This window comes from Hippichthys cyanospilos, chromosome 9 (assembly GCF_059441005.1).
Source record: "Hippichthys cyanospilos isolate Australia breed blue-spotted pipefish chromosome 9, RoL_Hcya_1.0, whole genome shotgun sequence".
Lineage (NCBI taxonomy): Eukaryota > Metazoa > Chordata > Actinopteri > Syngnathiformes > Syngnathidae > Hippichthys > Hippichthys cyanospilos.
In genome coordinates, this window is record NC_142377.1 from 19,472,756 (window position 1) to 19,497,698 (window position 24,943).

The 24,943-nt window shown below is 40.0% G+C and overlaps 3 protein-coding genes and 1 long non-coding RNA gene across 12 annotated transcripts in view; 2 read left to right on the top strand and 2 right to left on the bottom strand.

Annotated features, from left to right (window-relative positions):
• prxl2b (peroxiredoxin like 2B) lies at positions 1-9,232 on the top strand. 2 transcript variants are annotated; one of them, XM_088422817.1, is made up of 8 exons: positions 1-155; positions 569-773; positions 1,874-1,925; positions 2,619-2,682; positions 2,782-2,857; positions 4,393-4,511; positions 8,019-8,087; positions 9,033-9,232. In XM_088422817.1, the coding sequence occupies exons 1-7, from the start codon at positions 93-95 to the stop codon at positions 8,043-8,045; spliced, it is 606 nt and encodes a 201-aa protein (XP_088278943.1). In that variant the 5' UTR covers positions 1-92; the 3' UTR covers positions 8,046-8,087; positions 9,033-9,232. The 2 variants fall into 2 exon arrangements, with proteins under 2 accessions (XP_088278943.1, XP_088278942.1); XM_088422816.1 differs by lacking the exon at positions 9,033-9,232 and having other exon boundaries at positions 8,019-8,178.
• Positions 1,609-5,100, bottom strand: LOC148419332 (uncharacterized). 2 transcript variants are annotated; one of them, XR_015866548.1, is made up of 4 exons: positions 5,013-5,100; positions 4,343-4,446; positions 4,100-4,169; positions 1,609-2,820 (listed from the first exon to the last, which is right to left on the bottom strand). It is a non-coding gene; the product is annotated as an uncharacterized LOC148419332 (long non-coding RNA). The 2 variants fall into 2 exon arrangements; XR_015866549.1 differs by having other exon boundaries at positions 4,343-4,526; positions 5,013-5,048.
• mmel1 (membrane metalloendopeptidase like 1) overlaps positions 8,595-24,943 on the bottom strand; it is a 16,669-nt gene continuing 320 nt past the window's right edge. Inside the window, exons 1-25 of one of the 3 annotated variants that reach the window (XR_015866546.1) lie at positions 23,289-23,445; positions 21,161-21,334; positions 19,531-19,578; positions 19,124-19,183; positions 18,898-19,059; positions 18,285-18,365; positions 17,957-18,052; positions 17,673-17,791; positions 17,095-17,160; positions 16,846-16,980; positions 16,003-16,092; positions 14,915-15,051; positions 14,743-14,836; positions 14,542-14,670; positions 14,255-14,353; positions 13,732-13,815; positions 13,531-13,634; positions 13,374-13,432; positions 13,182-13,301; positions 12,408-12,541; positions 12,268-12,333; positions 12,090-12,185; positions 11,866-11,942; positions 10,756-10,950; positions 8,595-9,532 (exon numbers count right to left, since the gene is read on the bottom strand). Coding sequence is in view for 2 of the 3 variants with exons in the window: in XM_088422808.1 (XP_088278934.1) it covers positions 10,851-10,950; positions 11,866-11,942; positions 12,090-12,185; positions 12,268-12,333; positions 12,408-12,541; positions 13,182-13,301; positions 13,374-13,432; positions 13,531-13,634; positions 13,732-13,815; positions 14,255-14,353; positions 14,542-14,670; positions 14,743-14,836; positions 14,915-15,051; positions 16,003-16,092; positions 16,846-16,980; positions 17,095-17,160; positions 17,673-17,791; positions 17,957-18,052; positions 18,285-18,365; positions 18,898-19,059; positions 19,124-19,183; positions 19,531-19,578; positions 21,161-21,334; positions 23,289-23,316 (2,358 nt within the window). In the remaining variant the exon portion in view is untranslated. Of the gene's footprint in view, positions 10,951-11,865; positions 11,943-12,089; positions 12,186-12,267; positions 12,334-12,407; positions 12,542-13,181; positions 13,302-13,373; positions 13,433-13,530; positions 13,635-13,731; positions 13,816-14,254; positions 14,354-14,541; positions 14,671-14,742; positions 14,837-14,914; positions 15,052-16,002; positions 16,093-16,845; positions 16,981-17,094; positions 17,161-17,672; positions 17,792-17,956; positions 18,053-18,284; positions 18,366-18,897; positions 19,060-19,123; positions 19,184-19,530; positions 19,579-21,160; positions 21,335-23,288; positions 23,446-24,943 lie in introns of those variants that run through there. The other 2 variants (XM_088422808.1, XM_088422809.1) reach the window with 2 other exon arrangements.
• The window catches only part of miip (migration and invasion inhibitory protein), a 22,975-nt gene continuing 10,947 nt past the window's right edge, over positions 12,916-24,943 (top strand). Inside the window, exons 1-6 of one of the 5 annotated variants that reach the window (XM_088422810.1) lie at positions 12,916-14,955; positions 16,867-16,965; positions 17,938-18,106; positions 18,299-18,413; positions 18,917-21,268; positions 21,434-21,582. In XM_088422810.1, coding sequence (XP_088278936.1) covers positions 21,531-21,582 — 52 coding nt within the window. In that variant the 5' untranslated portion in view covers positions 12,916-14,955; positions 16,867-16,965; positions 17,938-18,106; ... (1 more) ...; positions 18,917-21,268; positions 21,434-21,530. Of the gene's footprint in view, positions 14,956-16,854; positions 16,966-17,937; positions 18,107-18,298; positions 18,414-18,916; positions 21,269-21,433; positions 21,583-24,943 lie in introns of those variants that run through there. The other 4 variants (XM_088422813.1, XM_088422814.1, XM_088422812.1 and 1 more) reach the window with 4 other exon arrangements.

The window sequence follows — 24,943 nt, forward strand, 5'->3', positions numbered from 1 at the left end:
ACCAGGAAGTGGATGTTTTGCAACAATTTAGCGTTACATATTTACTATTACATGATCTCTGCATTGATTTGTTTTCCGTTTATTTGTCAAACATGGCCAACATCGATCTCGTTCGCGTTGGGAAGAATATGGTAAAAAGCGCGGACACCGGAGAGGTAAGGTAATAAGTTAATAAATTCTTCAGGTTGTATCGCAATTAGAGTTTCCGTTTGATGTAATGAGACCCACGTTGCCACCCATTGGGACCTTTCAGTCCTGCTGCGAAACCTACTGCCATATAGCTGCTATTATTTTCCATACTGAGGCTAATCGGTGTCAAGCGTGTCTCTAGGGTGGCTCACAGACAAGTGGTGGCTAAGGTACTCATCATTTGTGCTGAATTCAGAATTATAGACACTTTTGGAATCAAATATTCTGCTGAAAGTGCTGATTCAGTTCCTCGAGGTTAAGTTCAAACAAATACAAAATAACAAATACATTTCATGATGAAAATGACTATCAACCAGTTCGCCGTGGATTCCACCACAACATAATTATGAAAGTGGTTTCTGGTTTTGTGTTTTCACAGAGTGTGGAGCTGCAGTCCTTGTGGCAGGAAGGACCGACAGTCTTGTTCTTCCTGCGTCGCTTCGGCTGCCAGATCTGCCGCTGGATGGCGGCCGAAATCAGCAAGCTGGAGCCTGACCTGAGCGCCAACGGCGTGGCACTTGTGGGCATCGGGCCTGAGGAGTTGGGCCTCGAGGAGTTCAAAAAGTTGGGGCTCTTTAAAGGATGTAAGTTGGATTCATCTGACTCAATTGTGGCCCAGTCATTCAGATGTATGAATTTGGCACCTTCTGGGTGCCAGGGAACTTTGTTCAATTGAGGAGTGTCATTTAGACAAAAGGACCGTTTCGCCTCAATCTTGCGGTAAACTAACATTTAGCCCTTTACCACTACGCAAATAACTTCTAAAGTCATTCTATTTTTAACGACGGATATCATAATCTATTCTGGTTCATCATTGTGTCGTGTTTCATATGACTGTTCCACCAATCTGTCTTAACAAGGAGTTTGACATCGTTTCACAATACACCACTAGTCCAATTATTTTGTTAATATTTATTCATTATATTTTTGGTTAAAGCAGTGCTTCTAAATTATATATATTGCAAAGCCCCCCCTAAGAAAGAGAAAATCTTTCACGCCCCCCCCCCCACTTGTCGTGCCAACTATAAATCATCTTATTTATTTAAAAAATGGTTTAAGTATACCTAAAACTTTTTTTAATCGCAAATATGAAAAAAAACTTATCTTAAAATAACTTAACTATTTTTTGACAGTTTATATAGGTTACAGGTTAGTCTATAACAAAACAAAAAAAGTGCGTCAAAGTGCCTGATATAAAAAAAAAATAAAAAAATATCAATTTTTATTTTATTGCAATTACACTTACTGAAATTACATGGCAAAAAGAAAACAATTTTCCCTCCGCACCCCCCTTGGCATTGCGTTTAGTTTACGCTGCGTTTACAGTCAACTTATCTGTTTGGCATGCAGGAAACCTTCACAGCATGCCTTTCTGCAGTAATATGACTTTATTTAAAAAAAAAATTAAGCACTGAGGGCGCAAGGGAACATATTTATCACTATTGCAGTTTTACAATCCCTTTAAGCAATGGATCACAAATGGTGGAGCAACACATGTACACGACAATTTAACAGTACTGACAGGCAGGTGTTCTTTATTTTTTGTGAAAAATGAGATATTACTACAGTTTAAGGAATATGCTGTAGAAATTTTCTTCGTTGTGTGTCTATGCCTGTATTATTCTGCCCCCAGTGTGACTCTTATGAGATGACCAACTGAAGCATGTTTGTTTGTTTGTTTTAGCAATCTACGTTGATGAGCAAAAAAAATGTTACAAGGATTTGGGCTTCAAAAGGTCAGTCAATCCAGTGTTGCTTGAGCACAGGGCATTTTGGTAACCTTCCAAACTCTTTAGGCTGGATTAACTCTGCAGGACCAAATTCAATTTTCTGATTTAATGCAACCAAATTAACCCTAACCCCTTAATGGTTTACGTAAAACCCAAAATCTTTTATATTTTTGCCTCACTCTGTTAATATGACGCTATTAAACATTCATAAATGTTGTGTGTTTTGAGTTCAATACACAAAATGTATTTGATTTAGCTTTAGGTTTTTTTTTTTCAGTAAACTTTCTACTGGGATTGGAAATAAAAGTTACCAGTACAGTGGACCCCCGGGGTACGACATCCCTGCCTTACGTTTTTATCAGCTTACGATGTGATATGCAATGTTTTTCTTCCCCCCCTTCACGATATTTTTCCCGCTTTACGACAAAAGCAACTTTCATGGCCCCCTAGGGTCATGACAGTTGTTTTTGCCCGCCATACGGTGAATTCACGTTACGATCCCAACCGTGGAATGGATTAATCTCGTAAACCAAGGGCCCACTGTACAGTACTAGTACAAAAAAACTGTTGTTGCTATCTAGAGACATACTGCCTGAAGCTGATTCTCCCAAAGCAATAAAAAAAATCTGAAATGTTCCGCTTGAATTATCATTCTGCTTTTACAAAGATACCAATTCTCCAATTGGATTGATTTTCTAGGTACACAGCTTTAAGCGTAGTTCCTGCCGCGCTGGGGAAGAAAGTACGAGAAGTATCTTCAAAGGTGAAGGCCGTGTTAAGTTGCATGCTCATGGTGTGTTTCTCCCGCTGTTGCTGCAAGGTCCACTGACACATGTCTTTATTGCTGCTGCTTCACACATAGGCCAGCGCTGACGGCATTCAGGGCAACTTCTCCGGCGATCTGCTCCAGAGTGGTGGCATGCTCATTGTAGCCAAAGGTACTCCGCCAATAAGAAACATTCAAAAATGTTCTAATTTTAGCAATTGAATTACTAGTAGTTTATCAAACTTTGATCATCCACATTTATTACTGGCAAAGGTAAAATAGCATTTGCACTGTTATTGAAGTATAAAAAGAAGTTAAAGACCATTTCCTAACAAAAATAATAACTCCTCAAAAATTCTTCATTATTAATCTTTCATTTTGTATAGCAGTGTAAAAGTGAACCATCCATTGACTGACAAAAACGTAAATACGGAGAATATTCGCTGTTCATACACACCCGCTGTAGATACACCCCAGAAAAACATTTAAAATAGGTGTCATACACATTTTCATTAAAAAGGAATACATTAAATGAGTGTAAATTTCAAACTTGCAAATGAATGTGTTCTTAATGACAAACAGTATGTTTTAAATATAATCATAGGGTCTAGATTTAATGAAATTATATTACATGAGGGGTGCCACTTCAGGGAGGGGTGCCACATGTGGTAAATGCAGCACCTCCTGCTGGCCGTAATGAAAAACGGTCTAAATCTTACACACTATCCCTTTAAGTAAATAAAGATTGTATTCTATTCAGGTTTTGCATTCTTAATCCACGACACGTGAGGTGCAGGTAACATTATTGTACACTTGGGGTCGCCATTGCCACGTTCCACTATTATATTATACTGTATCCAAAGCCTTTTCTGAGTGCATGGTCTTCGTATTTGGGTCTGGCTTAGTAAGTGATACGGGACGCAGTGAATGAGAGTTTTTGTTTTGAGCTCATTGACTTAATTTGATCAACTTCAACAACGTGTTCTAAAATCATCCATCCATTTTCTCAACCGCCTACGCTCTGGAGGGTCGCATGGGCGTTGGAGCCTAACACAGCGGTCTCGGGCAGTGGACAGGGTACTCCTTGAACTGCTTGCTGGCCAATTGCAGGGCACGCATATACTAATAACCACTCATATCCACAAGTACACCCAAGGGCAGTTTGAAGTGTGCAATGATTTTACCAGTGCACTGTGAGGCGGATGCGTTAACCAATCTACCACCGTAGTCTGAAACCATTTGTTAAATAAAGTGCAGTGGCATGTCTGTTCTTGACTAATTGGATGTATTTACGATTTATCTAGTGGTGGTGGGAGGCTATATTAAATATGCCTAAACTGGCTGCCTGTGTTCTAGAATTAATTAGAAGACTTAACTTATTTTCAACTTTTGAGACGCTTTCACGCTGCTTTACCTCTCAGATCTGCTCTATTCCTACACTCTTGCCCATTGTTTCACATCACCCAAGGGTCCAGTGGATGAGTCTAAGTGGAAACAGATAGATAGCGCTTATTTTGTTGTTGGTGCACATTAAACAGGCCCCTTCTGTTTACTGTTACTGTTTAATTCATATTCCACAAATGCAAAATTAATCAGAATGGTGCGTTTAGACTTCTAGGTCGACATAAAACATAGGACTAGAAAGAATCATATTCACCAATTGTCCTGGACGTGATAAGATCCTCTGTTTCTTTTCTGATTGCCAAGGAGGAGAGAAGACTTTACTACACTTCATCCAAGACTCACCAGGAGACTATGTACCTTTGGAGGACATCGCTAAAGCTTTGTCTTTTTCGTCTCATGCGGAAGAAGGCCAGAGGCCAGTGGTAAGACACACACTGCTAATTAAAAAAAAAAAAATATATATATATATATATATATATATATATATATATATCAATGTAATTACAGATTGTCTCGATAGATAGATAGATAGGAGCCTCCCAATGAGGGGTTAAACAGCAGCAAGAAAAACATGTGTTCACAACCCACACGTCATTCTCTGTTGGTTTTACGTCAGTCCCATTGCGCGTATCCAACAAGCTTCTTCACGAACAATATCATGGTCATTACTTGGTCGTCACAGGCCATCAGCCCGCAAGAAAACTACATTACTTAGCTGGATTAGGACCGTTATATTACTATGATACTGTAGATGGAGAAATTGTCACAGAGTATTTGCAAAATCATTCTTGCTCTGACCATTTTTCAACACTTGAAAAAGAGCATCAAAAAGCGTAGTGTTGGTCACACCGGACCTTATTATTTGAGATCAGAAGCGCATGGGTTTGTATTTCATATCCTTAGTGTCAAAAGTTATTGTTTACCCCTCATCAGTGGCTTGTTAGTAGACTCTTTCAATATCAAGCGTTGTTTGACAAAAATCTTCCTTAACATGCATGAATCAAAGCAAACCATTTCCTTTCTGAGTCATAAACAAATTACTGTACTTAAAAGTACAATGTTTTTTTTTTTCATATCCGGTGTTTTCATTCCTTTTGCAAGGCATGTGACTATTTCATGCGGTTCATCAGGAGAAACATAATCGCTTTTCCTTACATAAAAACGGCATTTTCCATTATAAAGTCACATAATTGACGCAAGTGTTTTTTTTATTATTATTATTAGATGAGGAACTAATTACCCAATGTTTTAGATTAATATCATTGTTCTCGATAGACAGTACAAACAACATGTGCAAACCCAGAAAAATTCAGTCAATTGTTTATTTGTCATAAATGATCAAATGCAAATGTTTTTGGGAACACGGTAATGTCTAACTACAGATTTTGAAAACTTTTCAAAAGTAACGACAGCTAGCCTTTGCTCAATAAAGGTTGGGACCCAACGTGGTTGTCTGCCCAGTGACTGTCAGTCTTGTTAGGCCGCTTTGGACTGTCACCGCCACACCCGGCCTGCCCTGGTCCCATCAAAGCAAAGCCCGACTCCTCGTGATCTTTCTAAGGAGCAACACGCGTCCTCTTCCAACACAGAAGAGCTCGTTGTTGCGCCGCGCGCTTCAAATGCTAAGGAAAACGAGTGCTAGTCACAAGCTAGCGGGCTCGCTTGTTTGCGAGGAGAAGACACGCCTGCAGTGAAGCCTTGTGAACGTGTCGAGGTCAGCGGCTGATCCCGAGAAGTTCCGCTTTTTCTCAAGGCTGACTTGACACGTTTGTGTTGAGGACTTGGTTATCTGTGAAATGGGTTGGATCTGTGGGTGTTCCCCCATCATTCATTTGATACAGTAAAAAGCCGAAATTGCTGATGCTCTTTACAGTGCAAAAGGAAAGTATCCACAGAGTTCACTTTTTCCACATTTTGTTCCGTTACAATAAAGGGTAGATTTTCAATCCCGTTCCATCCCGCTCCCACAAGGAAAAAAAAACACGTCCTAGGTCATAGCCGCTATGAAAGTGTACAGGTAACATTCCACTATAATAGTGGAAGAAGAAAAAATCACGTCCTAGGCCATGTTGGAAGAAAAGAGAAATCCTCTCTCATCCTGGACCGGTTTATATTTAATTTTTCTTGTGTCAATGTTAAAAAAAGACAGTTTTAGGTATACTTATCTAGTTTTTATAGGTCATAATCTTATACACTATATGGTCAGCGTGGCAAGTGGGGGGGGGGGGGGGGGGGGGCAAAATGTTTTCTCTTTCGTAAGGGGGGGGGGGGGGGGGTTCTGCAAAATACAATTGAGAAGCACTGAGTTAAGTGTAAAAACAAAAGAAAAAAAGTTTTGGAAGCAGCCAGCTCGATTGCTTTGTTGTGCTAACTTTGCTAATTTACCTAAGCTGAAATGACTGTGTTAGTCAAAAAAAATACGTTGTTTCTTAAAATGCAGTCAATGGCATACTGGGTATAACCTCGTTGAAATATTTCTGTGAAAATATATTTTTTTTCAAGTTGGATTTCATGGACTACATGATGTGGCGCAATGCTGTGGCAGACCAGTTCATTGCAGAGTTTATTACCAGTACTTTACAAAATGAAAAGAACAATTAAAAAAAAGAGAAACTACTACTGCGGTTGGCTACGTCAAAGAACCACTTTTTGATACCTTATTCTAGGGCTCCAATAGCATTACAGCACTAATGAAGCCTCAGCCCCCTTTTTGGCAGCCTTGTTTGAGACAGATTGTCATTTTGTACAGTTTTAAAACTTAAGTTGAAACAAATGCTGATTCCGAGTCACTGCCAGTTCCTAGCCTGAATAAAAACGGGTGGCTTGCGTTAGGAGGGACTTCCAGTGTAAAAACTTTGTCAAACATATCATACGAGTTAAGCGCTGTGTACACCAAGTGCCATTGGCGTCGCGCCATGGGCTCCTGGCGCGGATGGCTCTCGAGAGCAGATGGCGCTGTTCTCCACAAACGAGGCGCCGTTGGCTCAACGCCGACTGCACCTCGGCAGCGCTGGGAGTTGTGTTAATCAGGTGTTTGGGATCATGTGAGCAAGATGGCGACCTCTTAGGCGACGAAGGCTAAAAGTCATCTCTTCTATTACCTTGTCCCGTTTGTGCTCGCCCTTTCATTCTCAGGACCTTGCGTCATTTAAGGCAGGTGTAATTTCTACTCCAGGAGAGCTTCTGAAATGTACTCACCCGATGCTGCCTAATTTGGGTGTGAAGAACGCATCTTCTGTAGACAATAAGCTTGCACTGTTGGCTCCCCTTTCACACAGCGCCGTTGGGTGTCTCAGGACCAAAATGATCAAACCAGTTTGATAAGTCGGCGCCACCCACTCTCAAATATTGACCCAATATATTTGAATAAATCATCAACCCAATAAGCTGGGTGTTAATCACCCAGCATTGGTTTCTTTCCTTTTTCACTCAACATTGCTATTTCACCCAATTTGTGTTACTTTGAACAGTTTTAGGAGAGTAGAAAAGAACCATCAAATGTCGGTATCATAAGTACTACATAAGAACTACTGACCGCCTACTGACCGAACTCAGCTGGGATAGGCACCGGCAAGCCAGCAACCCTAGTGAGGTTTATATGTAATGTAAAATACGGATGGGATGGACTAGCGTACCTCATATGAAGCAGCGCATAACAACTGTAAGGCAGGCATGGAACGATAGCACAAGCCCATATGGAAGACAAACGAATCCTTACAAGTCTCGAAGATTATTGTATGAATCTGACAAAGTGAATTTCAACTTTAATGCGACAACTCTACCTACTGATATTGTACAGTGTACACACAAAACACTTTTCAATGCTTTTGCTGGCATGAAAGTGGACCTCGGGGGGGAAATAAAAGACTTTAATCATGCCACTTGCCGTGGAAATGCAGAAACGACAACTTTGAACTTTTCTCTTGCAGTGCAATGACGACATCTGCACTCGATGAGGACATCGCCACTCAAGTTTGATTCAAATCTCCACCAGTCAGGTGCTAAACGAGGCATTCCAATGTACATAAATGATTATTATTACACATTGCTTCAAAAATCATGGTAATAAATGAAGGCGGTACTTTCCAATCCCAGCCTCTTGCTTTCAGTTTTTTTTAATGCGCATTTAGTTTGGTGGATTATACATTCCAGTTCCCAGGTGTCACCACAAAAATGACATTCTTCTCCTAAAAAAAAAAAAAGTGTACAGGTAACATGCACTTGAAACACTTGTTGAAATTCTTTGGCCACCAAATTACAGTCAATTAGTGCCATAGATCAGTGCATGTGGCACATGAAGCAGAAATTTCAAGTACGCCCCACCCCAAGCTCCCACGCTTTCGACTTACCAGAACACGTGAACATCCATCCACGTGCCCCTAATTGGAAGCTCATGCTAACACCTTTTTGCTAATCAAGGCTATGTTGCAGCTTTGCTTACCTCTTGACTTTCACGTCCGTTCAAGTAATTTCGACTTTTCCGAAACCAAAAAATATACATTAAATTCAACTTGTTGGGACATTCACTTTAATGGCAATAGCTACAGACCAGCGTCACAAAAATAGCAGTCGCTGTAGAAATCAAATTAACAGCAGGAACATTCATAAAACATTATTTTGTGGTACCTTTTAAACCCGGCAAAGGATCGATGCAATCTCATAAATAGATAAATAAATTATTCTTACATTTTTGTATGTCGTTTAAGTATATAATATACTGTATATGTAGCAAAAAAGTACTTGGCTGGTAATAACAACACAGTTTCACCATGAGGATGTCACCTGATGCGTCTATATGTAAATAGTCCTGTACTGAACATCAAACAAATACAGAATAACACCTATGTATATCTATTACTTGTATTGTAGAATATAGCACGTTCAAACTAAACGGTCACAAGGCATCCTGAATGTCTTCTCTTTTTTTTCTTTTTTTTTTAAAGCTCTGCAGCATAGAAGCAACATTCATCACCCCACTCTACACCCTCCCATCCTTGCTTCTATGCTCCGCTTTGATTCTCCTGCCATTACTTGGTAATGAAGATAGAAAATAACAGTCCAAGCCCCATTCGTCCAGGTTCCTATCGGCGGTCACAAGGCCCCGGCGTCCTTTCATCTCCATTAAATCAATGTGAGTTTCATATCTACTCGCCGCTGCCTGATCAGTCCGCCGTTCCCGTGTAATTGCTTGTGTCGGAAAGGCAAAGAGTCCGGTATTAACTGTATGTATGCAATAGTCCACTTTTGTTGTCTTAATTTGGCAAATGGAGCCTTGTGTCGTCTCATTGACGTCACACGCAGTTGTGGAAGCAGAGAGAAGATACTAATGGTGCTTCAAAAACACTGTGATGAGCTAGTACAATAAGTCGTCTCTTTTTTTCGAATACGGCGGACACGCTCGTCTCTCGAAACTCCATCATCACAGTCCTAACAAAAATTAAACCTGAAAAAGCCAAAACAAGCCAAGTTTTAGTGTTTCGTTTTGTTTGGTTAGTTGATGTTTTTGTCAAGAATCTACAATGACTAACTGGCAAAGGAAATATTAATGATGACATTTGACAAAAAAGCGATTTATCCTCAAAAGCGGCGCTCAATAAAGAGAACAAAAAAGTTTTTTTTGTACGTTGTGGTACAGTTGCGGTCTCATTACATTTTTTTTCCTAATAGTTGTCAAGCAAACATTTTTGTTTTGCCCAGTTTATTGACTTTTTTTTAAATGGGAAACAATAAATAGGCTTGACAAGATTGATAATGATTGATGACTCAAGATAGCTTGTTTTACTTTTTGAAAAAACAGTTGGCTACCTAACGAAACGCAAATATACAATAGACCCGCGGAACTCGATCGTTCCATGAGCAGACGACTTCAAATCTGACTGTACCGTAACCTCAAGTAAGCCCAGATCTCCCATACTCTAATCATAAAAAATATTTTAGGTTTAGGTTTTCTGCCGTGAATCAGTTGTGGCACGACAAGTTGTAAAAAAAAAAAAAAAAGTCACATTTAAGCAGTTAATAGCATAACTTCACAGAACAATTAACAACATAAAACAGGTACCGCATGTTATTTATATGAACGTTTAACCATTTGAACAGATTTTTTCCCTCTACTCATCAATTAAAATTCAAACAAATCACGATTCTGACACAATCATCAAACTGTTCCCAGTTCTGAAAATCCACTGCAATTATCTCTTAAAGTGGAAGTAGCGTGCATGTCAGTCGTCAGAAATACTCAAGGCTTCCGAATAGTCGCTTTAAATATTTGCTGACTTCTTGTTAAAAGCTGCAGCTCACTTTGAATGTTAATTTCTGGTTCAAGCTGTAAAGATTGAAGTCTTAAGTCTCTCAGGTAATTTGCGGCACTTAACAGTCAATAGGCAAAATCACAAAGCGGAACTAAATCTGTTGTAGGCGCCAATGTTTTCATTACTTTTGCAAATGCTCGCGGTGGTTCACTCCACGGCGGTCGAATGAAAATGTTCACGAGTTAATGACAAAGATCTGCTCGAAAGATTTGCATGGAATTTTCCTTGAAGAAAAATGCTTCATGCAAATTGTTAGCGTTGCCTCGTGAATCCGCCAGTTTACTTTCAAGCCATGAAACTCATCCACCATGTCACCGGTTGCAAATACAACATCAGTGACTTCAATACTTGGTGTCACCTGACATGAATGAGACAGTTGCAGGACAGTCAGCAAGAAGACACCGTCCCCTTTTAATCTGCCGTCACAGGGACTATGAAAAAGTGTGAAACCTTCTACCAAACGCGACACTTTTGCTCTGGGTTCATTGGGCTGCCTTTCGGACACTGGAATGCTTCTGAGAAAGCTTCGAAATTCTGGAGTGAACCGAGGACCCTAAGAAGAGAAATGAAGAGAACGTCAAGATGCGTTTGCAACATTCATTTTAAGGGTCGGCTGTGACACATAACCCGGGTATCCAGGGAAAACATGGAGTACCCAAAATATCTGAAGAGTCCACAGAGAAACCTTGAGCCCAGGAAGAAAACGGAAGAGTTAAGTGGAACCTGAAGAAAAACTTTGGACTACCAGAACTTCTCATATGAAGGCACCTTGTTTAATTAAGGGAACTGGAAATTGACCCAACATTTTGGGTTGTGGGGGAAACAAAAATAGCTAGGATAAACTGAAGCATTCTGAGAAAACTGGAATTTTCGGCGACCCCATGAGTTCCTGGAGACTCACTGAATTCAACAGAGATTTCTGGCATCTATGAAGAACCGAGTCTCCAGAGAAAACTTGGATTGCTTGATAAATATAGGACAAAAGTGCCAGTGGAAACTAGAATACCGAGAGTACAATTGAGTACACTTCCAAAGCATGAGAAGAACAAGTTATCTCCAGGAAGAAAATGTCATCCCCACAAAGAAAATTCAAGATTACCGTATTTGCCGCACTATAAGGCACACCGGATTATAAGGCGCACCCTCAATTAGTGACATACTTTAAAACTTTTTCCATATATAAGGCGCAACGGATTATAAGGCGCACCCTCAATTAATGACATATTTTAAAACTTTTTCAATCACAATATGGTCAAACTCAAAGTAATAATAATAACTCAAATGATAATTCTAAACTCTCAATAGCAAGTGTCAAGTGTTTCTTTCAGCATACCACCTATAGACCTTCCAATTACCCTGATCTTGACATTTTGACTTCCCGACAAAGAATGCAATCAAAAAGCTCTGATTTCCAATACACACCAGCAATCGATTATTTACCATTGGTGGCATGTACTGTATGTCTTACCTGAATTCTAAAGGGCTGTGAGAGTCCGTCTTGATGGACTGGCTAGCATATTCGGGTCGATATGCACCGCACCAAACCTGGATGAAACAAAGTGATCAATTAAGGCTAGTCAGATGTCCTTTTCTCAAGAACACCAATCTACTCTTAAAATACCTCTGATTAATGTTGCACCTGTAAAATAGCACATAGCTTTGTTTTTTTGTTATTGGTGGCGGCTTGCTTACTTGAGCAAAGTTAAGAAAGAACAGCTGCTTGTGATTCATATCTAAACCGGGCAGACGAGGCTCCTCCCCTTCTGTTTCCACCCACTTCAGGTAAGCCTGCAAACAGATGAAAAAACACATTTCTTGTCTTTTGTGCAACTTCACATTCACGCAGGTGTTTAATCACGTAGCAATCCACCTTGTAGGCTTGCCGAACCCCTCCATTATCTGCGATGTTCTCCCCTAAAGTGCTGATTCCGCTCACCTGTAGTGACAAGCCAAGGATTGCGCACAAACACATCTCGCTGTTGTTGAGCTACAATCACGAACAGCCCTTACATTTTGTCCCCCTGCAAGCTTCCAGTTGAACTTGCCGTACTGCTGCACCATGCACTGTGACTGCTCTTTGAAATGCTCTGCAGAATAATTGCTCCACCAGTTGAGCATGTTGCCATCCTTGTCGAAATTACGCCCTGGAAAACCAAGTACCGTTCAGTAATTCGAACATCTTAAGATGTACTTTCCTCAGGTATAGATTTCATTTTGTCATATGTACAGTGAATTTTGTTCAAACCTGGAATCGACACATGAAATTTGAGTAGTCAAAGAAAACCAAGAGAAAGCTGGAGTTCCAAAACTGTACTACTTGGAGATACTGGACTACCCAAATAAACCTGACGTCAACAGAGAAAACTGTTGACTACCTTGATTAAACAGCAATACCCCAAAAAGTACTGTGATTATGAGTATATTAGAATACCTGGAGACAACTGAGAAAACTGGCGTATTTTGACTACCTAGCGTAAACCAAAGTACCCCAAAATACTTTGATTACACAGAGTATATTGGAGTGCCCGGACACATTTGAAGTACTGAAGGAAACGAGATAAAAACCAAGAAAACTGGAATAACTGGTTTGTGTAGGTGCAGTTCCTGTCTGTGGGCATGGGAAGAACATGCAAACGCAACTCAAAAAGTTTGAGGTAACAGCGCTCGTCGGTCTATTTCCAAACAACCCCTTTGATTACCACATACGTACTTTTTGTAGAAGTAAAGTACTGTCACGTATTAGCAATTCTGCATTCAAAGTAGACACCAATCACCAAGTCTTACCGTTATCGTCGAACCCATGCGTGATCTCATGGCCGATGACCATTCCGATTCCACCAAAGTTCAGAGCCTGCTGTTGATGTTTACTGAAGAAAGGTGGTTGCAGGATCCCTGCAGGAAACACTTAAAACACCAGAATTTACTTTTAGATGTGAGCGTAATTGTATTCAGAGGTACTGTCATAGAAGATCTTACCGATCTGGTTTCTGTTGGGGGAGTAAAAGGCATTGACCACGGCAGCACCAATGATCCACCTAAGCAGCAATCAGGTATAGTTTTTGTTAATAGTGTCATCAAACATTCCTCAACACAAAATACTTTCGCTTTACTCTTTCGTGAAACGGTATCTTACAAGTTGGGATCCACTGGCTCTCTGAGCTTCTTCAGACTTTTGTGGGCCTCAGACTTGAGGTTCTCCAGAATGTTCTCAAAGTAGTGTTCCTCACTAAAATTCAACTGAATCGATGAGACAAGCAGTACAAATGAGTGGATCTAAGGGTATTTTTTGTTGTTGCTGTTTTCTATACTAAAACAATAGCGTCTGGATACTTACGTGAGCATACTCTTGGTCTAGCTTCTGGTTACTTTTCTGCAGAATGTGATCTGGATAGCCAATATGCTCCTTGATGGCCATGGCCTGCAGAAGGTACATTGTTGACAAATTTCTGTATGCATGCACGGATAATGAAAGATTATTGTAGGTATTCTATTTGAGAGGTGGAAGTGTTTTGTTGACAGATGCAAATGTGTATATGCCACTAATCTGTGTACTTCATTAACATTATTTTTGACTGGATATATCCCTCAGTCACATCTGCTATGTGTCCATTTTTTTTTCCACACATTTGTAAGAGCCCTTATTGCAGTGAACTTCTCCTCCCAACCAAGAGGACACCTCAAAGCAGACCTAGATAACGCTAGAAGGACTATGTCTCCCAACTGGCCTGGGATTGCTTTGAGGTCCAATAAAGTTTAAGCAAGTGTCCTGACACAGCTCAGACTAAGGTCTCCATACTTGGACTGGACCGCCAAAATTGACCAAGGCTTAGATGAGGGGCAGGATGATGCAAGAATACCTTCTCTCTGGCCTTCTCCTTGGAGGGTGCATCCATCCAGCTTAGCTCCTCGAGTGTTTCTACGTACGCTGTCTGGATCTTCCCAATGAGATCACTGACCTACGAACAAAGAAGGATATTAAGAGACGACCAGTCCATTTTGCCTGATGTCATCTGCCTCCATTTGACCCTGATCATAACTGCAATAGAAATGGACGGCTAAATAATGGCAACTCCTTATATGTGTGTTTCTAGCTGTTGTTTTCAACGTAAATTTGGCATCAAAAGAGAAATGCCATGTTCCTCACCATTTGTTTGCTCTCTCCGGCAAAAGTCTCATGTACGTACAGTGCTCCGACAGCATTCTCCATGCTGCTCTGGACATAACGGACACATTCTCGCCACCAGGCATCCTCCACTGTAGTCCCATACAGAGTCTAAGACACACAAATTTTAACCCAGCAGTTTTTTTGTCATCAGTACAACATTCTAGTTGCGGTGGCGTTTACCTTCCTGTAACGGGCCCTGGCGTCTTTGAAACGGCGACTCAAGTTGTTAACTCTGTCAATGACCAGTTGCCAGGTGAGATAGTTCTGCATAGTTCTGCACAAATAAAGTGTTCGTGTATCCACGTGTTTCGCTTTTTCTTTCTTTCAATTTACATATGTGCTTCATGCTGACCGAATGCTGTGCCTGGGGAGGACTTCGTTCATCTTGTCCAGGTAGGGCGAGCCGTACACCACCACTTCCTCTTCCAGCTCCACATCAAGTGACACGCTGGATAGCACCCCTCGAATAAAGCGTGTCCAGTTAAAACCCTGCAAAACAGTTTTTTTTCTCCATTTTTTCTTATATTCTATGTTTTGTTAGCAATGTTAAGATACACACATACCACCAGTCACTTTACCGCACACACGTGCACCTTACAAATCCTGCACAGTACAGGAAAGCTGCTAAATACATATTTTGCACTACATAGTATATATATATATATATATATGTATATGGTTTCTTCCACTCTATTCCATAATATGCTCAGAATGGAAGACTATTCATTTATTAGTGGTTCATTATTATTGCCTTTATTGCGCTTACTGATTTTTTAATATTTTTTTTTCTATTGCCTACTTTATGATTCGCTCGATTGTGGAATGTAGTCTGCTTGGAGAAGTGAACAAAATAAGAATTTCATTGTGTAGTATTGCTATGCATATGACAATGAAACTCTTGAATCTCAAATGAAATCTTGTGGACATGTCTACCATAAGATGCATGAAAAAATATACGAACCATTGATCGGTAATGCACAAAAAGTCATCCATTTACCAGCCTTTTAAACATATTCCAGGGACTGTACACTTTTCTAAGAGGGAATTAGTCCTAATGAGCTCCAATCCAAGCAGGTATGTTAGACAGATAGGCAATGCGAAATTTCTAACTTATTATCGCAAGAAGTTCCGAGGTAGCAATAAAGCGATCAAACATTTGAAAAAGATTATGACAGTAAGGTCGTCAGACTAACAGAGCCGCCGCCTCCTGACCATAACATGTATTTGTTTGTCAGTTACAAAACAAATGAGCCACAGGCTGTTTCACCAAGTCTCAAGACAAAGACATTATTGTCTAATCACGTGTAGCAGCCCGCTCTCATAAATTCCCATTGCAACATTTGTGTTAATTACTTTCTTTTGTCCAACTGGAGCATTGTAATCAACTGCTTCTTGCCATCCTGTGTGTTATCTCTGGAGCCAGACACAGTCCTCACTCACGTTGAAGCCGAATGTGCTCTGCAGCTCGTTCAGCGTCATCTTGTTGTAAAGAACGGTGACATCCTGGCGCTCTTCACCTGGCAATGTGGCCTGGACCAAGAAAAATCCCGTCACTGTACGAATGCTACCAAACAAGTGCATTAAGTGTTTACTGCTCATTGTTCTATCTTAAAACGCCTGTAGAACGATTGGGTGATTCGCCGATTTCATTGACTGGTTCTACTCCCTTCTTTTTTTTGTTGCTGAGCATCTTATCTGTTTCCACAACAGAAATTTATAGATTATACATTTTTCGAGTACGTTGTTTAACTTTAAGTAATAAACAAAAAAGGCATCTAATTGGGAGCTATACAGGGGGATTTGTTTCTACTTGGGCTGTGTGTCACCAATTAAAAACGTTTAGATATGTATCTTGGTGCATGGAGTGTGATAAAATTCAAGGAAGAGTCATGTTGAAGTGGAACGATTGGATTTGGTTCGGTTCAATGGACTCACATCACGATTCTGATGGTTATGCTTCAGATCAGTTTGATGATCAGAGTAGGATGCATTTGAGTTTCAAGTGCGTCAAGCTAATCGCAGCAACATTCGTTAATGCTCTGCATGAAGCAAAACACTCCGGAATTCAAACTTCAAAATAAACCTGAGTTTACCTAACATCACAGACTTGACAGCTTTTATTTTGAAGTTGTACCCTGCATCACTTGACCCATTTTTTGGGAACGCAAAATATTGAGTCTTGGGATCGTTTGGAGAATCCTCTGTATTTCAAACCTCAAATGTTTTTTTTTCTACTTTTCAGCAGTACGAGAATGCCCGTTTTTTCTCGTTTGACGCACTCACGTTGGCGATGTCCGTCTCCAGGTCCAACACTTGCATCGTTTCCTCCCACACGCGCGCATCGTCCTGGGTCAGGTTCCTGTCCTCTCGGGTCATCTTGGCGATGGCAAACATGAAGTGGAGGTACGCCTCTCTAACCTACGGTGGCATAATTCGCAGAAATGGCAATCTGTACATGAAGCTACATGTAAGCAAACGGTTTGAAAAGTATTGGAAGAACCATGAAATTGTTCAACTTAAATGAGCCCTCACCTTTCTGTAGTTTCCATCATTAAAATAATAATCTCTTGAAGGCATTCCAAGCCCTGGCTGGTCAATCTAAACAAAAAAAAAAAAACACACCAAAAAACAATGTAACATAAAGTTACAGTGACTACATTTCAACTGTTGTTTTTATATGTTAATAGAACTTGATGGAGAAGAAGTTTGCGTTTATTGTATCCCGATTTGTATCAGTATTTGAACCTGTTCTTTTTACGTATTTATCAACTGTGAAAAAAAAAACTTTAAAAATGTATTTAAAAAAGCATTTATTGGTGTTAAAACACGATTACACTTTCTTGTACATGATGCTACTGCTCCCTCACACAGATGGTTGGTCGAAATGGCACTTTACAACAGAGGGGACACAAACGCATTTCATTTGCTCTCTGGACATGGAGGAATAAACGTCTTCTGCTCTGAGTCAGCAGGAGTCCTCCTTCAAGCGGTTTGTTTACTTTGAGCTCACTCTTTCAAAGTTGGCATTGTGAAATGACTGAAAATGGTTCTTTGGTCCTTAGAAGTGGTCTACTCGTATTGATGAAGTACACAAAAGCTGGCGATCTTACATAAACAATATGGCGCCGAGAATCCCGGTCGTCGGTCCACACATACATGTCCAGGAGAGCCTTCTTGTGAAAGTGAGCTGTCATTGTGGCCAGAGTGTCCTCGAGGTTCCATTCTTCTTCTACCGTAAAATTAAAAAAAAAGTCTGTGGAGCACTCTCGATTTTTTATACAGGGGTATAATTTCATAGATTAAATAGTGAAGATTTTGAACATGTAAGGGTCAGATTATAAAAAGAATACTTTGCAATTTGTGATTTTTGTTTAGGCTGTGGGGATTCTTTTACCTGAGGTGGCGTTCCAGTCATCAGAAGCCACAGGCCAATCGCCGATCATGTCGATGAGCCTCAGGAGGGGCTGGGAGTCGCGCTGCTCGATGAGGCCTAAATAAGCAAAGCGGTTGCGACATTTGGGACACGTGCACAGGTCCAGCGCAGGTACTGTAATCAACATGTTTTCTGGGATCATAAGAGGTTTATCTTGTTGATAGAGATTTAATAGAAATGATTTTGGATCCTAGAAGGGGGCGTGCAGCTGCTTCCTGCAACAAAATCCTTTTTTTCCTTCTTCTTTTTATCATGTTGATTTTTAGATGTATAAGACTGATGAGCTCACTCTCATTCAAGCAGGAGCTGTAAAGGATTTTAGCTTTCTTGATGGCATCTCTGTCTTCTTCCCTCTGCGTCTCCAAAGCACCTGAAAAATCGGGATAAAAACTCATGATCACAAGACTTTGTTCTAGTGGTAAGTAACCGTCCACATCATGGGCAAATGTCAAATTAAAACAAGAATTTAATTTATCGGTAGATTTTTTAAAACTCAAGAATGGTTATGTTATATCTGATTTGTTTCTATATATAAAAAAAATCTTCTATATAAGTCACTACACATCTTGAAGTGTTTGTTTTTATTTAAAACTTTCATTTTTCCAAACTGCCTGGTAACAGCAACATGATGTCTTCAAGACAGTTTGAACATACGGTACCTGCAGGTTTAAAATTAAGAGCAGCACCAACGTTAGAATACTGCACCAACACAACAGTAACATGCCGGTCTGAATTTACTCGCCATCCGGATTCAAACAACAAATCTCTCACGAATTAATCTGCCTCTTACTACATGCATGAATAATATTTTGCACTACATATTTGCACGATATCATTAACCAACGCTTAACCCCATAATTAGCAATCTAAGCTGTCACCAATCATACTGACTCCATCCTGACCTTTGAGCACAATCTCCAGCTTGTCCCTGAGGATGTCAAAGACGCTGTGACGCGAGCTGGTCTCGGGGATGACGTGACGCTCCAACCATCCCCCGCAGGCGTACCGGTAAAAGTTATCGCAGGGCTCCACCGACGCATCCATGTTCTGCAGGAGCCGCGACGCTTCGGGGGAAGAGATTATGTCGGATTGAGACTCATTTTTACGACCTGCTTTTGAAGGGCTCACCTGCGGTAACGCAGTCTGCAGTTGTGCACACACTGTCGAGGTTCGAGCGAAACAGCTGACCTGTGTAGAAACAATGCGCTTGCTGGAAAGATCAAATGATGGACCGATTCACCTTCAAAATGAACATCTCACTTTGGAGCTATGTTGCTTGTGTGGTGCATTTGAGTCCATCTTTTCATGCCATTTGACAAAAAACCACCGCTGAGTGAAGCCGTCGATAGCTTGCGCTAGCTTTTTGGTCGGTTCGGTGGCACAGCGGACTCTGGTGCGTCAGCACTAACTTTTGTGCCACGTTGCTGACTTGGCAGCAATGGGACTTTAGAGTATTAAGATAGGTGCGCTTCCTCTGTGACACCACTTATCCCTGGCTGTGCCATGTTGACTGTCTGGATTGCGCAGTCGCTTACCTCCCATCTCCGCTGAGCTCCGTGACACGCTTGAACGCTTAGATTGTTCTGGAAGAAGGTGAAAACAAAACATTTGTAAGCACAGCTAGTTCCAATTCTCAAAGTGAGGATGCAAATAATCAGTTTAGAAGTTTTTTTTTACAAGTGGTACTCAAGCTTTTTCCCACCAAAAAGAATGATTACATACATTGTAATTAATTGCGGGGGTGGCCCTGAACTGGTTGCCAGCCAATCGCAGGGCACACACAGACAGTGCGGGCTCGGGGAGAACATGCAAACTCCACACAGGAAATCGGATTTCAACGCAGAAACAATCTGAATGAGTGTCCAGTTTTAAATTTAGATGTATTTACTGTGGCAGATCAAATGATCGATGTACGACAACAAAAACGTGGCTTCAGCCGTTAAACTACTATCGACTTTTATTTATTTTCTGCCGTAGTTATGAATAGTTCCAAGCGCTGGCTGCAAACCTTAATTTTGACCGTTAGGAGGAATGGTGCTGTTTCTTTTTGTCAATCGCCAAAAATCTAGAAGGTAACAACAAATTGGCTACGGCTCGCTACATTAGCGACTTTGTTGCTATTGTTCTGTGTGGCTGCAGTTGCAGCTGGGTGCTTTGCATTTATGTGGTAGGCTAAACTTGAGCTGCTTCTCTGGTAAGCAAAAACATTGTTACTAAAAAGGAAGTTAGAGATTTAACATTAGATAAATGTGATAACATAATGCGTTAACTATGACTGTTATTAATTGATCAAAATTAATCTTTTAATCACACACATGCATTCAAACACATATATAAGTATATAATTGTAAAAAAAAAATAAGTACAGGTCAGTTAAGTAGCTATTCAGATGTTATTTTTCTTAATTCTATTTCAATACAATGCAGGAAGCAGGTCTGTGCAAATTTCTGAATTACAGAATTCAGTTTAGTCAGTTGATGAATTTCAATTGAACTGACTCCACTTGTCAGGATGTTGAATTGAATTCATTGCAATATCCAGAATGTTTGGGCAGCCATTTCAAAGATTTCGATCAAGCAAGCTATTCTGAGCAATTAAGTGCGGTTCTACATCATTTTAATGATCTATTTTATCTGTGAAGGCTTTTGATGTAAATAAAAACAACTACCACACTTTACAATTGATTTTAATTCTGTATAGTTTACATGTGTAAAGATTCAATGTTAGATACACTTTGATACTAAGTTTCAATGTTATTTCCTGCAATTCAAATTTCAATTGCAGTTCAGCTTTCTCATATTCGAATCAAATTTAGGGGTAATTCTCAATTGAATTAAATTTTCGCACAACCCTTTTATTTCTAGCTGAGCAGTGACTCAACTGCTAAGTTTAAATATCTGCGACTGCTTTAGTGATATTTTCAGGTGAATATGATTGCATAATAATAAAGAATGTCATTACTCGCCCCACTAGTTTGCTCTTCAAACAGCAACTAATGTTTGTTATTTGTTTGTCATAAGTGAGTCCCGCAAATTTCTCCAAGCAACGTGTGAGAAAGCACAGTGGTTTTGTAGCAATGCAATTAAGATATGAAAATGAGTTGCACCTTCACACTTTTCTTGATTGTCTAATGACATGATGCATTTTTTTTTTTTTTTTTTTTACCTTTGAGCGCGGATGTATAAAGGACCACCAGGCCAGCCAGGGCGCAACTGACCAACAGCAAAAGAACAGACAGACCAATTTCTGCCACCGTCCAACCACGTTTGCCAGGTTTGCTGGATTTCTCCATGATGTCCATTTGGCTTTCCGATTTGCCCATTCTCCTGACTGTAACCTCTGTGAAAACAAACAGTAAATAAGGCGAAGCCTCTTTTTGGATCCTCTGGTCACAAACCGGTTTATAAACAAGTTTGTTTTATTTTCTCCCCCATTTAGCGCCCAGTGTGCCTACCAAGACTATGAAAAGTGCGACTGATTCTGCTAATATGAAGCTGTGCTTTTGGATGGTTAAAGTTTGCTAAAAAAAAGAACGATGGCCCGCCTGCTGCAGCGCTACTGTGCACAGAGGGGACAGAGATCGCAAGGTGAGCTAGATGGAGCCACGCCTTTTCAAAGCACAACAAATCAATATGCTAGTGTCTGTATGTGGCTTATGATCTCTCAGTCATGGCTGTGTAATTATCTCTGCATTTGTTGCGTAACCTTTTGTGGTCAAGGGAGGGTTTGATCTCAATGATAGTTTCATTAGCACGTCTATGGCATTTCTTGTTTGTTAGCATTCAACTTGTAGCCCTTCATAAGGTGACGTTATGTCAAATCAGGAAACCAGGCGAGCAATGGCTCGTTAGGCCCAAAAAATCCAATACCATCCATACTGTATGATTCCCTTCCTCCTTACCTGCCAGTCTGGCGCTATTAACTCTTTCGGTGCCAAGCCTTATCGTAAAAGGCAACCCACTGATCACATCTTTCGTAGCTATCCAGAGCAACACTCCCATCGAATGGTCACACTTCATTACCGCAGTGCTCAATAAGCTTAAAATTAAGAGGAGCGCTGGCCACGAGTGGCATCATTATTCGTAAAAGAAAAATAAACGTAGTCACTGGCAGACAACACAAGAATTCAAGCGTGACTCCATTTTTAATATACCCGTTTGATTATTATTACTCATAGGGCTGCACAATTCATCAAATTCAAATCGTCACTGTTTTGTAGTGGAATGCCGTTTTCAACTTGCTAAAGCTAAAATTTAAAAAATAAGTCATTAAGCCACAGATTTGTTTCTTCATATCGTAATCCGATTTAAGACTTTCTGATCTGTTTATGCAACACTTTGAGTCAGGAGTGTCCAAACCCGGTCCTCGAGGGGCCCTGCCCAACGTGTTTTTGTTATTTCCGTCCTCCCAATGCATCTGATTCAAATGATCGTGTTGGTTTTGCTGAGCTGATCATTTCAATTAGGTGTGTTGGAGGACAGAAACGTATAAAACATGCAGGATGGCAGCCCTCCAGGTCTGAGTTTGGACACCTTTGCTTTAAGTCGTCACTGAGAACACCTAAAAACATCGACAGTTCAAAAAAGTTGAAGTCCCAATGAGTGTATTGCGGTTGGAGGGGATCACATGATTTCCATGCATTTTTTTGGGAGTGTGAGAGGAAGCTGAAGTGCCCGGTAATTTTTCAAAATCCTCAGTCCTAGTGGGTAACTTTATTTGACACATGGGGAAACGAAAATCTCACTTCTTGAAGCATTTCCAGGTCTGTTAATTAAGGTTTTATCATAACCGGAACACATAAATTCACTTTATGTCATTTGAGTGAGTAAGTATGTATAGAGTTGTAATTCCCCTTTCCAGCGTGGTAAGACAAATGTTCCAAATGTAGAACATTACAAGCTTATCACTGCTTTCCACATGCTTTGAATAGTTTGGGCGTAGAATTGAATGTTTTTGGCGAAGGATAATTTCACCATTAATAGTCTCTCACACACACACACACACACACACAAGCATTAGGCTTTGAGCCAGCCGTAAGCCTATTTCAATGGACTTCATTTGCATACACCATAATTACATACGCGTGAAGTCAATACCGCAAAGGAGCGTGTGCGACCGGGGTGGACGAAAGGACAATGCCAATCAGCGGTGCCGTGCCGCTTCGGTTGGATCGCGCACCTACTGTTTAGCCATCACAGCACCCTATCATTTGGCCTGACATTAAATCACAGGGTCACGCCGTACCGGCCTATTAGCCCCCCACCTCAAAAGCCCCCTCGACAGTCCTACTCACCAATACTTATGGATGCACATTTAGCCATAAAAAGTGAGCGGAAAATGAGTTCTTGTTAGAGAGCCGTCACAATGCAGCAAGACACATGTCTGATTTTATAATGCCGTTAAATGGAGGACTGGAACAATGTCATATGTCTTTTATGTACTGCACCTTTATTTTAAAGGCTTGTGTATTTAAAAGACGTCTGTGTGTGTGTGTATAGAAACATTTTGAAAATGTCATCTTCAAATCATGTCATTTATATATTGGACATATCGCAGGTTTGCAGATCGGCAACTGGTGATTTGCATATTAATAAAATATTTACATTTTTTGCTTTTGTTTTCTTTTGGGCTTTGTTTTTCGTCGTTTTCCCTGCTATTTATTTGTGGAAAATGCATATTGAGTTTGTATGTGCATTTATTTTTCTTTTTTCGAAAAATTTATTTATTTAGTTAGTTTTTATTTATTTTATTTGCTTTGATGCATTTGAATGCCTCAGTTATTCTTTATTGGTGGGCCACCAAGGCCTGATCCACAGCGAATAGGAAAGGTTCATTGCACAGATGGATACAGCATTTATTTTTGCAAAATTTCTATGGAGCTCATAACTTATTCTTGCCGAATTATATGTACTAAAAACATCACTTTCAACATCTATTCAAGAATATTTCGAACATAATCAACTATGTTTTAAAAACTGAATATATATTGATTTTTTCACAAAGCACTAAAGCACTGGGGCAAATGTGTGGCCCCTGGGCCATACAGTTACAAATAGCCTGTAAACTTTTACCCCACAAATAATCGGAAAATATAATAACAAAGTGTCGTTTTTCCGCATTTATTTTAGACATTTCACTTAGCGATTGAGGGACATATTAAAAGCAATAACAGCGATTGGGTTTTTGTGTTTTTTAGAACAATATACTAGAAGCAAAGACGCATTTCTGAACATGTTCCTCACAAAGTGATAAATTATTACAGGTGATATGAAATGATTTTTTATTTTATTTTTCTGTCGGGGGGATTATAGACGATGCAACATTATAGTTATTGTGCCATTTTACATACAAACTGCACCATAACACAATTTGTTGCAATTTTAAAAATAACGACAATGTAACTGTTACACAATGAATTATTTTTAAAAATTCTTCCAAAATATTAATATTATAACTTTTTTTGCAGTAGATCCTCCAAATTTTGCTTTTTTACATAATGAATGGATGAAACTGCAACAGGAAAGCGGGAAATGACTTCTTATTGTATTGTTAATACGCATCTATAAACTTAGTTATGTATAGTTATTTCAATACGGTTCACATAATGAAAATGTTTCATCCCTTATTCTAACAGACAATATTTGTTCACACTTATCGTGGTGACTTTTAATGCAACATAGACACACATGCATCATAGTATACATGTAAAAAAAACAACTTTTGCCACTTTCTTGTGTCATTTCAGAACAATATCACATATTCAAGTGCAAAGTACACATCTAAGGATCATTTCAACAAATCCAAATAAGAACTTTTTTCATGTCCAAGTTAACTTATTTAAGTTACACAATAAAGGTTGTCTGTCCATTCCCCAAAACATAAAGCAAGCCCAAGACTTGATGTTACTCCAAGTGGGGCACTGAATCTTTAAAAGTGCCACAAATATAA

Bases quoted from the DNA above. Each gene is read 5' to 3' on its own strand.
- prxl2b (XM_088422817.1), top strand. From the start codon at position 93: ATGGCCAACATCGATCTCGTTCGCGTTGGGAAGAATATGGTAAAAAGC. The intron at 774-1,873 runs GTAAGTTGGATT...TGTTTGTTTTAG, and splicing joins GTTGGGGCTCTTTAAAGGAT to CAATCTACGTTGATGAGCAA. The intron at 2,858-4,392 runs GTACTCCGCCAA...CTGATTGCCAAG, and splicing joins CATGCTCATTGTAGCCAAAG to GAGGAGAGAAGACTTTACTA.